This window comes from Stylophora pistillata, chromosome 10 (genome assembly GCF_964205215.1).
Source record: "Stylophora pistillata chromosome 10, jaStyPist1.2, whole genome shotgun sequence".
In the NCBI taxonomy this organism is placed as follows: Eukaryota; Metazoa; Cnidaria; class Anthozoa; order Scleractinia; family Pocilloporidae; genus Stylophora; species Stylophora pistillata.
Genome location: NC_142528.1, coordinates 21753267 through 21764959, shown reverse-complemented (window position 1 = coordinate 21764959; position 11693 = coordinate 21753267). Strand labels below are relative to the sequence as shown.

At 37.7% G+C, this 11693-nt stretch overlaps 1 protein-coding gene across 2 annotated transcripts; it reads left to right on the top strand.

Annotated features, from left to right (window-relative positions):
- Positions 1–616: 616 nt before the first annotated feature.
- LOC111329947 (methylthioribulose-1-phosphate dehydratase) lies at positions 617–8281 on the top strand. Of its 2 annotated transcripts, XM_022934713.2 has the most exons (9): positions 618–742; positions 1348–1466; positions 2150–2198; positions 2466–2524; positions 2687–2745; positions 3978–4113; positions 4857–4917; positions 6288–6394; positions 7839–8281. In XM_022934713.2, exons 1-9 carry the CDS (start codon positions 695–697, stop codon positions 7948–7950), a joined length of 750 nt encoding a protein of 249 aa, XP_022790448.1. In that variant the 5' UTR covers positions 618–694; the 3' UTR covers positions 7951–8281. The 2 variants fall into 2 exon arrangements, with proteins under 2 accessions (XP_088591622.1, XP_022790448.1); XM_088735496.1 differs by lacking the exon at positions 7839–8281 and having other exon boundaries at positions 617–742; positions 6208–6390.
- The last annotated feature ends 3412 nt before the right edge of the window (positions 8282–11693 follow it).

Sequence of the window (11693 nt, the reverse complement as noted above, 5' to 3'; positions counted from 1 at the left end):
GCAGCTTGGACTTCAAGATTTCTGATGAGAAATAGACTCACGAAAAAGCTTTTGGAATCCAGAATAAACTAGCGGTAGCCACACCTTTTTCAGAGATAACTGTTAGGTAATACGTGATATTTTAAGATTGGTAAACGTAGCCAGACTTGCTGAATAAACGTACATCGAAAATTTCCGATGAATCGTGCAACATTTGCATCGCTTGTCATTGCCCAAATATACTCCACTAAAGAAACTAAGACATCAGATTATTGCTTTCTGGTGAATTTGCAAAAGAGCGCGAAACATTTTTTCAATACCGGAACCGGAAACCGATTTTGGAAGGGCACAAGGGCGGTTTGAGCTATGGAAACAAAGCAAATCCGTAGTGCAGCTACTCGTTTCCATAGCTGAAACCGCCCTTGAGGTTTTGTGTCTTTGATTTCTTTTTTTTTTTATCGACGAAAATAAACCTTAAGTGACAGAACTATGCTGGATGTGGTGTTTACTAAGCCAGATGTTTTCTCTTGACTCAAAACACTCACGAAGTAGACTTATAATTTGTGCACAGCAAGAACTGGGAACGTTCGGAGTCGTAAATTGTCGGTAGTTCGGCGTTAATTATATTCCAGTGATTTAATTTCATTCCCAGGCACCTCACGTCCAAGGGCACTTTGAGATATGGAAACAAGTCTTCATCGTGGGCACTGTGGTTATGGCGAAGAGAGCGAGCTCGGACGAATTTTTAGCTGTATATTCCAAGGTAAAGGAATAGTTTTGCTTGAATAATCCATGGTAAAAAGTCGATTTATTGCATTAAGTGGTGATTTAAAGCACGGAGGATATGGTCCGTGACACGAACCTACTAGATTTTCTCTGATGAAGCCGATTCCAAACTGGAATTACATATACAACAGGTGGTACAACGGAAAATAATCGAGTCGCTGAATTATGTTGTAGTACTCATATATTCGAGCCCAGGTTGAGCATCGTAGAGAACAATCAAACGATACTTACTAAGACGCGGAAGGGTTCCATATTGATAACCATAAGTAAACCCATAGAAAATTGAAAAATCTTAAAGTAATTTAGTCTGTTTATTTCATAAGAGCAATAGACCACACTTTCTATTGATTAACAGCGTAATAACCCTTATGATTTACAAAATTTTATTTTGTTCTCCTTGTGCTCTATTGCTTGAGCAGCCCCCTCCCCCTTCAAATATTTTTTCATGCAGATTTCCATATACAGAAGACCCTAAACTCTAAAAAGATTTTTGAATCACACTCTTCATCATTATCACAGCAAAGATAGAAAAATATTAAACTGATCAATCATTAAACGGTGCCTTAAATTGTGTGGAAACAGGTGTCAATAGTTGACAGGGATCCTGAACATCCAAGAAATCTTATTCCTGAGCTATGCAAGCAGTTTTATCACCTTGACTGGGTTACTGGAACAGGGGGAGGAATTAGCATGAGATATAGGTCTGTTTGTATTATTTCTTTCATGGTATCTTGTACATTTTTTTTTCCATCTTTCCCATGCATCCTTCCTTTATTTTCATAACTTACCAGCCTGCACATCAGGCCTATTTTGTGATATGTTGGTGGTCATATTTTATTGATGTTGAGGATTCAGCCTGGAGTGAGCAGTATAGGACAAACTGGTTTGCTTTTCACCACAGCACTTCCTTAGTTGGCATATTTGCCATTTCTAGACTTTCGTAAATCCAAAATTGGTATCAATTGAAAACCCCATTTACACATCTTTCACATAAGATGTTGTGTTGGACTTGGTTAGTAGTATTTTTTATGGCAAAATGCTTGTGTTTGACATGCTGATTGTAGTGAATATAGAAAAATTAAGGCTACGCTGTATTAGTCAAGTGTGTTGTATTCTATAGAAGCTCATATGTCTGCTCCTTACCCTGGGGTAAACTGTTTGGTATGGCCAGGCGTTCTAACAAACACCCTCCACCCCCTCCCCTGTCGTCCTTGTAGGGTGTCCCTAAGAGTGAGGCTGTTGCATATATTACCTTTAAAAGCATTGATCTCTTCCTTGAAGAATATCAGAACATAAATTTAGCTAAAAAAAGGCTTAATGGCATTTCCTTATTAGAATATCTTATTAATAGACAGCTGTTGACATCTTTCTTTGTTTTTGACAGAAATGAAATTTTCATTGCACCCTCAGGAGTCCAGAAGGAGAGGATACAGGTAAATACTTCATAATTTCAGGGCAGAAAAGCTTTTCCAAGTTGTTTTTAAATTCATTTTCATTTCTTCCCTTACTGATTTATGAAAAAAAACTTGTCAACTTATGGCCTTATTATACACTCTTAAATTATTTCTGCTGATCTTTGTATTTTATATACAATTGCAGCTATTGAGAAACACTTAGTCTAGTAGTGATTATACATCCAATTCTTCATTCCTGTCAACGCAATTCTATCTTTTTCTGATATTATGATTTATTTCTTGTAGCCCGAAGACATGTTTGTGTGTGACCTGGATGAAAATGAGCTTTGTTCTCCTCCTCCAGAGTAATTAGTAATTTTCTTTATTAATTATAATTTCAATACATTCCATAATGTTTATCTGCGGTGCCAAAAAAATGTGATCGAAGAAATCAATCTGTACTTTATAATTAAGTCATTTTTTATTTCTAACTTAGAGTATTTTCTGATTTACATCACAACTTACAGGAAGAAACTCAAGAAAAGCCAATGTACTCCTTTATTTATGAATGCCTTCACAATGAGAGGTAACCACAAATACAGCATTATTACTCTACATGGTACTTCCATAATGAGTGGGTGACACACTAGAAAATTTTTGTAACCAATGGAGACAAATCTGATCACCTGCGTGCACAATTTTCTAGCAAATTTTTTCCATTGATTGACTTTTACATCGTACACCATTTTGAAAAGTAATATCATAATGATAAAGTTTTATTAACCAGATTAGTTGACTTTAATTCACAGCAATAAGCAAAGAAAGATAACAGTGATGGGTACATCAGCTAATTATGGTGAATTTTGCAGTAAGCATAAAGGGGAAATAAAGCCTAAATTGAATTTTTTACATTCATTTATAGTGAGCTTTAGAGAAGTAAGATTAAGTCATGGTGGTTAATTTTGTTCACTTCTTGTTTTTTACAAGAAAATTTGATTTTAAGTCGCCTTTTTCCTGCTCTTGCAGCTGTAAGACCAATTAGGCTCAAAAACGATTAGCAGTGGTCGAATATGTTGTCATTCAGTTGGTAGGGAACTAACTTGAGAAAGCCTAGCTTGTTTCATATTTCATTGTTGAATTTGATCCCCATTACAAGCCATGCAACTTCAATAACTCTCTAACCAAAGCAAAGTTCTGAAGGAAGAGGGATTATTATCTGTCTTCCCCACTGGTGATGAAATAGTGAGCTAAAAATTAATAACCGCTGACATCGCTTTTCTGAAACTACAAGGTCAAAATACAACAAAACTATTTTTCAAGGCAAATTAAAGTTGTGCCCAAAGACTGAAAAAAACATTTTAACATTGACGTTTGAACTATAAGCTGTAATTTATAATTAAAAATGATTCAATTTTAGGCTTCAGTTCCCCTTTAATCCAGCTGACCAGATATCGGCTATTTTATCAGCCAATTGCTAAAATTTGCAAAAATTGCCATTACTGCTCATATTTGGCTGCCTTTCTTTACAACAACCTTGTCTGTCAACAACTTAGGTCTATCAAACATTTTAATTTGTAACATACTTGTAGCACTTCAGTGTTCTTTCCTGAAAGGTGTTTAGAGGTTTCATTAATGTTTCCAGCCGGAGGGCAACTGGTTTTCACAGGCGGGCAAAATTCTTGAACTGAAGTTCTTTATAAAATAAACTTTCCTCCAGATTGTCAAACTAGGTGGGCAAACCCGTCCTCACAAATGGTCAATTTGCATGGTGCCCGGCCCTTAATGTAACCCTTGGGTGTTACTTGTTTCTTGTGTAAGGAGCTGGAGCAGTGATTCACACGCACTCCAAGCACTGTGTCATGGTCACTCTACTATACCCTGGAAAGGAATTCTGCATCACTCATCAGGAAATGATAAAAGGATTGAAGAAGGGTACAACAGGTGTGAATTACAGGTGAGTGAGGAGTGAGAGGTTTTGTTAACATTTTTAGGAGGGAGGAGGGTAACTGGTTTCCACAGGCAGGAAAAATTTTTCTAACTGATCTTCTTTATAAGATAAACTTTCTTCAGATGGCCAAACCAGGTGGGCAAAACTGTCCTCACAACTGGTCAATATGCCCTGTGCCTGGCCCTAGGAAACCTTGGAGGAGGATTGTTTTATCACAGTGCTGGGATTAGGCACAGAGTGTTTTAAGTATAACCTTGTTTGTGAGGTATCTTTCTTTCAACAAGAGAGATCTAAGGAAAGGAATTAGGTCAAGGTATCTTTCCTTACTGTCAGGGAAAGATGCCAGAACTTTGAATTTCCATGTTTTTGGGAGGTGGTGTCAAAGGTTTCTAATATATCCTTAAGGGAGACTAGAAATAATTTTTTTTAACTGCTGTTTTGAAGTTATTTTCATCAAGTCATTTTTCTGTGTACTTACCAGTAAGTTGGATTCTAGGGGTGGTTTGAAAAGTGGTATCTTTTCCCATCCAAGGAGGCACACTAGAAAGTATAGTTCTAAGGGGAGGATGTCATTTAATGGGTTTTGGTCAGGAAAACTTTCAAGGGAGGAGAGATGCAAATAGTTATTGTAACCACGTAAAAGTCTTGTTTGACACCGTAACATTTTAAAGTGCACATGAATGTTAGATGTAGAGCTCTTCCTTTTAAATAAGATGAACTAAGATCAGACAAACATTTTTTCTGTTTAGATATGATGAGGAACTTGTTGTTCCTATAATTGAAAACACTCCAGAGGAACGAGATTTAAAGGTGTGTAGTGTTAAAACTATCTGTAAACTTATGTGTTTTCAGGTTGTGATAATTGTTTTCTGGTAGGTGACAGGAAAATGTTCTCATGATAAATTCTTGAATTTTAAGTACAAAACCATGAGTGAACCCTTAAATCAAAGTGGATTGTGGGATGTGAGAGAGGTTCATTTGGTGTGATTTCATTACTTGGTCACTGCATGGTCACTGTGGCTGACTAATACAAAGCATCTATTCAATAACAAACATATTTGTGAGAAAGTATACAATCATGGATGAATGTTTTCAGACATCTTAAATTTATAAAATCGCAGGTTGAAAACACATGCTTTAGAGTTTTTGTGCTAGACTATGCACTCATTTTTTACTGTTTGAGCATTTAATTGTACATGTTTAATTTATGCATAATTAGTGTACCTTTAGCAAGATATGAAGTGCACAGGAAGATTGGAGAGCATGGAAGATGTGTAAGGGTTGTGCAAGGTGCAAGTGAAAGTAATTCTAGCTTCGTGTACACTCTCCAAACTTCCCAGGTGCTTTATACCTTGATGGTGGTACATGAAGCAATTGTTTAACCCATCAACGTCCAGTGCGCCCGTATGCGCCCATGGGGACCCACACCCTTTCTACGCCCTTCGAGCATGTACTTGAACGGCTTGAAAATATCTTGCAGACGATACCAGAATGAGCGCAATTGAGTGGAGGAGATTGGAGAAATAGCCAAAAAACCGTGTCACTTTGACTGGAAAATCTGCACGAAGATCGTGTTTCACTACCCACCTACCTTTCCGAGCATGTGCTTTGAAAATAATGAGTAGTTTCTGAAAAATCTCTACACCAAAATGAAGCCTACTCAATTTCCAGCAAGTGAGGAGAAACTTTAGGCAAGGAGAGGGGAAAAAAAGGGCAGGAGAAAGAGAGAAAAGTAGAAGTCGTAAGTGGGGCGTGACTTTTCAACCCAAAAACTATGTCCAAATTTTGCTCTCTGCGCGTGCCCGAGATTTTCAGGCCGCCATTTTGCATTTGGATCGAAAGGCCGTCGAGTGCACGAGCTGTCAAGTGGTTTTTGGTAAGTTCGAGCTTTTAAAACCCCAACAGTGACCCGAAATCTGCTGGACTAGCTTCAAAACACAGTTTTCCACAAAAGCTGCCGCCATTAATGGGTTAATATATATATATATATTTTTTTTGACATGAAGTTTTGATGTTTTATTGAAAGGCTTACTGTGCTAGATTTGAACAAATTCACACTCAGCATCAGTGTTCATAGTAGGATTGAATTTGTGCCAACAGGTTTTCCAGCTACTGGCATATTGTAAGAGATATTACCAACTACAATGACGACTCATTAAGTGTGTCTTTATGCCCTAAAGGAAAGTATGGCGAGGGCCATGGAGCAGTACCCAGACTCCTGTGCAGTCCTTGTACGTCGACATGGAGTGTATGTCTGGGGAGACACATGGCAGAAAGCAAAAACTATGTGAGTGGAATTCATGATAGATCATAACAGGTTCTGATGTATTAAATCAGACGAAAAAAATGTTTCATATGGAGTTGGAGAGGTTGTTATGTTGAGCTGTTGCTCAATGGCTGGAAAAGCGATTATGCAAAAAGGTGCGGGCATGGTGGTTACACCCAGTACCTGTTATAATCCTGGCTGGAGGGTTCCATTGTAGGAATACACGAGGCACTAAGAACAGAGATAAAACCTAGAATGTCTAAGCAATCAGTCCTCTTTTGTTGCCATCAGAACCTGCGTGACTTAAACGAGTGACTAAAAACAGAGATAAAACCTAGAATGTCCAAGCAATCAGTCCTCTTTTGTTGCCATCAGAACCTGTGTGACTTAAAAGAGTCACTAAAAACAGAGATAAAACCTAGAATGTCCAAGCAATTAGTCCTCTTTTATTGCCATCAGGACCTCTCTGACCTAAGTGACCCTTGACTATTTTGGCTGATGTGTAAATTCAGTTTGCCTACTTCTTTAAAATCAAAGGCCTCTCTTGGCCTTACAAATCTATGGTCCTTCCCTGTGAAGCCTTTCTAACGCTTTTAATTTCAATTATTCGTCTGAATAATCCTAGGACCTGCTATTTATGTGAGGTCTAACCCAAACCGCGATTTTACACAAGCAGTGGGCCTTACGTATTCCCCAGGAGAGGGTTGTTTTCATTAAATAGATGTCCTTTCCCTCAGTGCTAGCTTTCGGCCGGCTTTCCGCTGTTCACACAAATAAATGTTCAGATAAAAGAATCAGCTAGATTTAAGATAGTTTAGAACGCGGTTTTGTTAAACAACGTTTAAGCTTTATTTAAAGGAGCGCCCCTTAGTGTTTTATAGAAGTGAACAGGTTAAAGATCAAGATAACAACTTCTACCTGATAAGATTGATTATTATCCTACTGCACTGAGTAGAGTACAAAGAACGCGCGATTGGAGTACAAATACTCTGCGGTATTGTAGAGCAGGTCATTTTGTACTGTAAAAAAACCTGTTTAACCGGTCAGCTGCCCGTGCCACGCTTCTCTATCTGCTTCGGTTTTCCCACTTTTAAGAAATGCCCATGAAACAAAGCAGTAATAATAAATAACATGTTAGACATTTTGGTGTGTATTATCGCTGTGTATTTTTACTCATTGTTTGTGTTTTGGCTGGCCCTGCAGGCTCGTCGAAACACGGAACTACTCGTAAAAATACTTAGCGATACTACACACCAAAACGTCTGATAAGATAGAAGTATTCTCATTATCTGTTTGCTGGATAGTGTATTGATATTATAGGGAGATATTACGTATCAATCACTACTAAAAGTCAAAGGGTTAAGGAATGACTGCATTACTTTAATCAAAGAGAATCTTTGCCAAAAGCTGCAGCACAACTGACAAAAATTGTTTTTTGATGACTTGTTTGTATTATTCTTCCCAGGTGTGAGTGTTTGGATTACTTGTGCGACATTGCCGTACAGATGAAGCTCCACGGACTGGATCCCACTGCAAAACCAAAACCGAGAGAAGACGTTGACGATGGAGTCTTATAGAAGTCCATGTGTGTTAAACTGGTTTACAATGTTAAACATACAAAGGATGTAACTCTCAAGACTTTTCTAATGCTACGGTAGATGTGGCCAGGAGATGCAAATGGCTACAGGGAGGTTGTGGTTATAAGTGCAAGGGGCTTGCGGGAAACTTGGTGATGGTGAGGTAGATGATGAAAATGAACTTTTAGTGCGAAAAAGGTTCACTCTTGACCACGAATTGAGGACATGCTAAACATGCTGATCAAAGGAAATTGTGTATCGTAAGATATTTAAGACATTAAGAGTTTTAAAATGTAAGAATACAAGTTCTTAATTTAAATAAAATTGAACACTATGTCCGAGTCCCGAAGGGGAAAGGAAAAATACGACGTAGTTCTGGAGAGGTGTTCCAACTTATAATGTCTGGTACTGTAGCTACTCGTCCACTTAGGTTTTCAACTTGTATTTACACTTTCGATTGAAATAACTTAATTATCTTAAATATCTTTGCTAGCTGTGGTTTGACGCTAAACAACCAACTAATCTTTAAGCTGCCTGTTAGTGTTTTGCGCATGTGCTTAACACCTGACCTCTGTCCAGCTTTCTACTTTCAAATCGCCTGCTCGTTGCAACTGCACTGTATTTCGTGGACTGGACTGGACTGAAGTTGAAAATTTAGCACCAGCCTTTACTCAGTTTCAAAAACTGATGTATCAGGGTATATTTACAGAGGTTAAAATGAGGGGCTAGAATTTTTAACTTATTAGAATATATGTAGGATGTAGAGGTTTTTAACCTGTCACCAAAACGTTCACATATCAGCCTACAACTTACAACACACGGTGAGAAAACTGACAAATCCACTATAACTACATTTTTAAGTAAAACGTTTTTCCGGAAAAACTTAACTGTAGCACAACAGAGTTGGAAATTTGATACATTTAAGCACATGGTGCTCTATGGTGTAGTGAAGGTGCTACATCTGTAACGGCCAAGAATAACAGTGATAAAGAGGCAGAGATAAAGCAAACATAAAACAAACTGGTTTCATAAGAATTCAATGTCGTTTCCAGCGACACAGGTGGTGAGATGTTAAACGAACAGATTTTATGTTTCCGTGCGACTGTTCATTATCGCAAAGGACGTCAAAATGTGCAGAGAACGAAAAAGTGGTACATGAGGTGTAGACAAGTGAGTTGTTGATGTCCTTATCACAGTTTTGCCTCATCTATGATCCAGTACTGTACGGACCCAAAGCAACATAAAATCAATTTTTTTATGTTATAAAAATATAAAAATGTTGTTGATGGTGACGTTATCTATACATATGTCTCGTAATAGATCATCAGCAAAAACCAATCAAAATGCGTGTATAATTTAGCCAATCGTATAATTTCGTAAATACCACACAAGCTGAAATACTATTGGACTAAAAAGTTATCTTTTTATTTCTGCGAAATGCTCAGAAACTGGAAAATGTTGCACCCCGCGCAATGCATGCGCACTAGCGATCGAGTGGTGGACTAGTAGTGATATTTGAGAGAGAGCGGCTACAAGTTCCTCTCAAACAAACTTTTTCCTGTCTCTTTTAAGGGCTCCGAGTATATTCTAAAACAGTTCTAGGAACTAGTTTAAATGATTAAAAACGGGAAACACGATTTCGAAAGAAGTCTTGTCACGGATGCTAAAGGTAGGGATCGATTGTCACGTATCACAATCGTAGGACAACTCATCTGGGTATCGTCTGACATTTAACACTTTTGGGAAGTTCTTTCTATGGCAAAGCTGTCAAAGTTTTACACTCAGATTTTACTTGCTATACTTTCGAAAACCCCCTATTAAGGAAGTCTAAGAAACCCAACATCAACTTATTGAAACACAGGGTTTGGCTCTCCGTCAAAATGAGTCGTGTTCTCTTTTTTTATTAAGCTCATGCTATCCCAGAAAAAGGCATTTAGTCTACGTGAGACAGTTTTACCATAAATCACAAGAGCACTATTCTGGTAAATGTGATTCTTCATTTATCACTAAACGAACCTTAACGAGGATTCACGTTACTTAACTTCGTTTACGTGCTGCCATAATCATTTCCCTGCATGATATAAACTTAGGTATCATTACTCCCAATTTCTTCCAAGAATGATCTCATTCACTTGTTATCATGTGAAAGTCATATGAAGAAATGGAGATATTTTCTCGGTCTCTTCAGTCAGACTCTAAATCACTGTGGTGTCACATAACCTATTTCCCTTTATAGTAGCTGGTAAAATATCAAGAGCAATATGCTGCGAAAAAACGTTTTTGCTATTTTTCAGTCAAGAACAGCAGATTTCTGTGAACTGTCAGAATTAATGGAAAAAATACAATAAAGAGCGGGTGAGCATAATTTTCATTCCTTATGGAATTCAACGTAGAATTTCTCCATGCAGCGGCTGCTCATGTAGGAAAGGAAAGAATATCGTGATTATAGAAACCAAACAAGTTTCTAACAATACAATGTTATGACATAAATACTCGCGTATCTCGAAATGCATGGAGAAGTTTTATTTGACAAACCTATCAAATGAGTTTCCAAACAGTCTTATAAATTTCTTAAAAAAGATGCTTTAAAATTCAGTTATAAGATCAATCAGAGAAATTCTAATTTATTCATTCAGTTCGAAACTGCACTCAAACAACATGTAAAAGTGTGGTACACTAAGTAGAATTGAAAAACCGGATGAGAGACTCGGGAAGAAAGGTGGAAGTTTCCCAATTTTAGAGATTTACTTCAGCGCCAAATTAGGAACACTCAATGTATATAAGGGGAGAGAAACCTTTCTCGGCATCAAAATCAACTTCAAAGAAGAAAAGAAGCAAAGCGACAACTTAGGAAATATATCTACAGAAGTCAACAAGAAGTACTAAGGAGTGGAGCTATGGAGGTTTACAAGGTAAAACAATGTGCCTTGCAATTGGTTATTGAAAAACGTGTTTATAAGAGTTCCTTCAATTCTTCAATTTTATTACTCAATTAGATGTTTTTATTTTAAATGGTTTGACCTGCCAACATGGCAGACTTTCTAATCTTTTCTAGTTGCTAAGGGTTTTTTTTTTAATATGTTCCCTCTGATGCAATTTAAGAAAGAAAACCGTTGTAATATATTCTGTTGATAATAAGTTAACAAAGGATTGTCACATTCTAGGTTCTCGTCGTTGTCCTCGCAATTTTTCTTCACCGTGGAGATGGCCGGGCAACCGGGTTTAACAAAATCGTGCATAGAATTCATGGTGGAGTTCCGTCCATGCAGGGTGCTGCCGCATGGAGACAAAAGAGGTCCCCTGGTGACGAGCCCAGTTGTTACACTGGCAGATTCGTGTCATTCAGTTTGCCGAGCAACAACACAGTTATTGTTCCCGTATGTAAGAAGATTACTTCATCCACAACCGCATGTTTCAGTTCGATGGCAAACAACAACAACCAGAGGAAATGTGTACCATCTCATATGATCACAATGGAAGGAGTGGCGTTTAACACAGCCTGTTCATGTGCACCATAGAATACCTAAAGCTCCAACCTTGCGGACTCGATCACGATTCAGGGTCTTTTAGGCAAAAACTTTATTTATAACCGGCAGCAACTGCTGTTGAGAACTGTTGCAGTATTTATCACAGTATCATGTGTGTGCCTCATATTTATATGTATGTATTTATGACTTTTATCCAAGTTCAAAAGATAATTGCTGACCTGCATTGTCAATCGTTTTCGAAAAACCGTCAATAAA